At 35.7% G+C, this 3324-nt stretch overlaps 1 protein-coding gene across 1 annotated transcript; it reads right to left on the bottom strand.

Moving 5' to 3' along the window:
• LOC109835370 lies at window positions 346–2939 on the bottom strand. Its single transcript, XM_020403349.1, has 2 exons — window positions 2593–2939; window positions 346–406 (listed from the first exon to the last, which is right to left on the bottom strand). The coding sequence occupies exons 1-2, from the start codon at window positions 2937–2939 to the stop codon at window positions 346–348; spliced, it is 408 nt and encodes a 135-aa protein (XP_020258938.1).

Below are 3324 nucleotides of genomic sequence, written 5' to 3'. Positions count from 1 at the left end.
GTCCAAGAATATGTCAAAGTGTGGGAAGATCAATGACTACTTTAACACCCCTAACTGTAGAAAAAACCAAAAAAATCTTTATCTGGATCAAATTCCCATCCAGTATAAAATTCACGAACTAAGAAAATATTGGCTTTGTTTAGGGGTCTATCCATCATACTTCTAAGTACCACTACGGTCAACATATCAATTGTAGATTTATATGTTAAAGTGCACTGATCTGAAATCCTCTCTCAAACTAAATATTTAGACTCACAATCCTGGCCAAGAGTGTGGGTCTATCTATATCATCGGATGGAACTTGAGAGGATGATGAACCCACTCGAGATCTTTTTCTAGGGGGCATCAAAGAAAAATCTTCAAATCCTTGATCTCCAATCCATGATCTTCAATCTTCAAGTGGTTCCTTCACAAGAAAACACACAAGTTAAAGAACCAAAATAAATAAAATCCTACTTATAAGCATCTTCCCCTGCAACGGTACCAAAAACTTGATAGGGTAAAAATAATAACCAAAAGTTGCAAGTGCACAACTATCAAGTTATAGTATAAAAAGTTATCGATCCCACGAAGAAGATACTTGTAGGAGGAAATTAAGATCGGTTCTTATGTTATGTGTGTGACAAATTAGGAGTGTTGAAAGTGTGTGATCATGGAGATATATGAGGAGTGGTTGTGAATATATGCAAACAAAAATAAAATGAGGAGAGAAAGAAATCAAGGAAATAAAGAGGAAAGAAATAATGAAAAACCAAGAATAAAGAGAAAATTCAAGAAAGTAAAGATGGAAGATTCAATTAAAAATATGAGGAATTTAGAATTGAATCTACTAGCTAATTTCAATTATAAATTATGAATCATTCTCTTCGTATCACATCTTACTTTAAATTTATTAAGCATAGACTATCAAACCACTTAAGGAAAACATAACCTATCAAATTATCATCTAAGTAAAATTAACATTCATGAAAAGAACAACAACTAGATAGTATTTTTAGAATTCATAAGCATAACCTATCAAACCACTCAAGATAAGCGTATATTATCAAATTCTTTTTCTATCAATTAGTTCTCTAGTTGATTATCCTACACATGATCATTTTAAGAATGAGAGAATAGTTCACAAACTATAGAAAAAATTAGGCTAGTTTCATATAATTCTAGAATTCCTACAAAAATTAGTTCCACATCCTAAGAGATGAAAACAAGAAATAAAATCTATACTAGAGAAGAATAAAAGAAAAGAGTGAAGATACAAAGTGATTACAAGAAGAGAAAAGAGAACAAAAAAATTTACATAGAAATAAATCTAACTAAGTTGTAAAAGAAAAGAGCCTAAATGAAAATCTAGATTATGCGAGAAAATAAATCTATTATACAAATTAAAAGTGCAAGACAATAATGAAAATAAAAAAATCTAGATTATGCGAGAAAATAAATCTATTATACAAATTAAAAGTGCAAGACAATAATGAAAATAAAGACAAGAATGTAAATCTACTTTACAAATCTATTATACAAATTAAAAGTGCAAGACAATAATGAAAATAAAGACAAGAATGTAAATCTACTTTACAATGCATTAATATAAATCTAAACTACTAAAGCAAAAAGAGAAGAAATTCCTTCAAAAGAAATAAAAATAAAAGAGAAAATTTACATTGCAAGAGAGTTTTAGCCTCTTGAAAGCAAACCTTCAACTTGATCTTCATTTTCATCTTTATCTTCATCTTCATTATCAAACAAAAAGAAGAAAAGAAATATATGAAGAGGTAAAAAAAATCTTTTATTAATTGCAACAAAAAGTTACAAATTTATAAGGTCTTCTCAATTAAGAGTAACTCTCATCTCTAAAAGGAGTTCTACAAAAATTTTTACACCCCAATCCCTCACTTTCTACCCCTATTTATAGTCTACAACAATGAATAAGATCCCTTAGATTAAACTTGATCCCCAAATTAATCAATTTTAACCTTTAATTCCGCAATAGTAAATAAGTATCGATACCGGTATCGATACCGATATCAATACAGGTATTGTTAGCGGTATCGATATGGGTATCGATAGAGGTATCGATACCACTATCGATACATGTATCGATAGTCAGTCTTTTCATTCTTTGGCCGATCTTCTCTTGGGCTTGGACTCTTGGGCTTTTTTGAGAGATGAGATATTGAGTTTTCCTTGGGCTTTTATTTGTTAACCTGCAATTAGGATAAAACATATTTATTAGTGACAAATTTATTTAAATTAAATGGATAATGAGGGTATAAAATGTAATAAAAATATAATTATCAACATGCTCGAAGGGGTCTCCTTCGCCCTTGTACTTCTCCACGTGAGACATCTTGAACTTCTCACACGGGGCGTTCATGAGGTCATCGGAAAGGGGGGTGTCCCCCCCGATGGCTTTGCGATCGATTTGTACACCAGATCATATCCAGAGGCCCCCATGGTAGTAGAGGGGGCCGGAGAGGCATAGTGGTAGGGGAGAGTCTTAGAGATTGCTCCCCTAGTGTGATTCCCAGGGTGACCAGGGCCGAGACTCTCACTGGTGACTTTAGGATCAGGGAGGAGGCATCAGAGAGGTACCTTGGGGCGAGTCGACCGATGTGGCGGTGGAGTCGTGGAGTCGCGTGCTCGACGCGATCCCTCCACTGCTTGGCAGCAGCATGAGGAGTCCGAGGTAGGACTATTTGCTGTGCTCCAGAAGGAGGGTGACACCCCGATCGCTTGTCTTCATAAGGCGGGGGGATGACAGAAGTAGCTTGCTGCGATTGTGAAAACCGGCCGAGGAGCTTGCTGGTGAAGGTAGAGAGTTGCTGTTGGAGGGATTGAGAGATCTTCTGAGCTATTTTTTCAAGCTGAGCTTGAGTAACATAGCTCTGGTGTGGTGCTGGAGGCTGAGATTGATCAGCCATATAATCAGAACCAGACATACTTACTCGAAAAAAGAGCCCCACGGTGGGTGCCAAATTGTTGAGGGTTTAAATTACATAGTTAAAAGAGAAGGTGGGCAAGGATTGAGTTGATATGTGGCCTCTCGCTTTTCTGAATATCTGATTTGGAGTTAGGTTGTTTGTCCCTGCACGCATAACAACTCGTAAGAGGATGGAGACTGGTTCCCTGTTATTCCTCCGACGATCAAGTCAGCTATGTGTTTGAGTGAGAATATGAGAAAAATACAGCGGAATGGAGAAAGATGCTGAAAAATTGCTTACCATTATATTTGGAATAGTTTTCCTTTTTATAGCTAAGCAAGAGGGGTAGTCTAGTCTTTTTGGCTGAGCCTGAGCTGGTAGCTGAGTCAACATCTACTTTACA

The sequence above is a fragment of the Asparagus officinalis genome, chromosome 3 (assembly GCF_001876935.1).
Source record: "Asparagus officinalis chromosome 3, Aspof.V1, whole genome shotgun sequence".
Lineage (NCBI taxonomy): Eukaryota > Viridiplantae > Streptophyta > Magnoliopsida > Asparagales > Asparagaceae > Asparagus > Asparagus officinalis.
This window is presented reverse-complemented; position numbering and strand designations above follow the sequence as displayed.

Coding starts and splice junctions, on each gene's coding strand:
- LOC109835370 (XM_020403349.1), bottom strand. CDS start 2,939: ATGTCTGGTTCTGATTATATGGCTGATCAATCTCAGCCTCCAGCACCA. Junction 407..2,592: donor ATCGGTCGACTCGCCCCAAG/GTACCTCTCTGA, acceptor TTTCTTGTGAAG/GAACCACTTGAAGATTGAAG.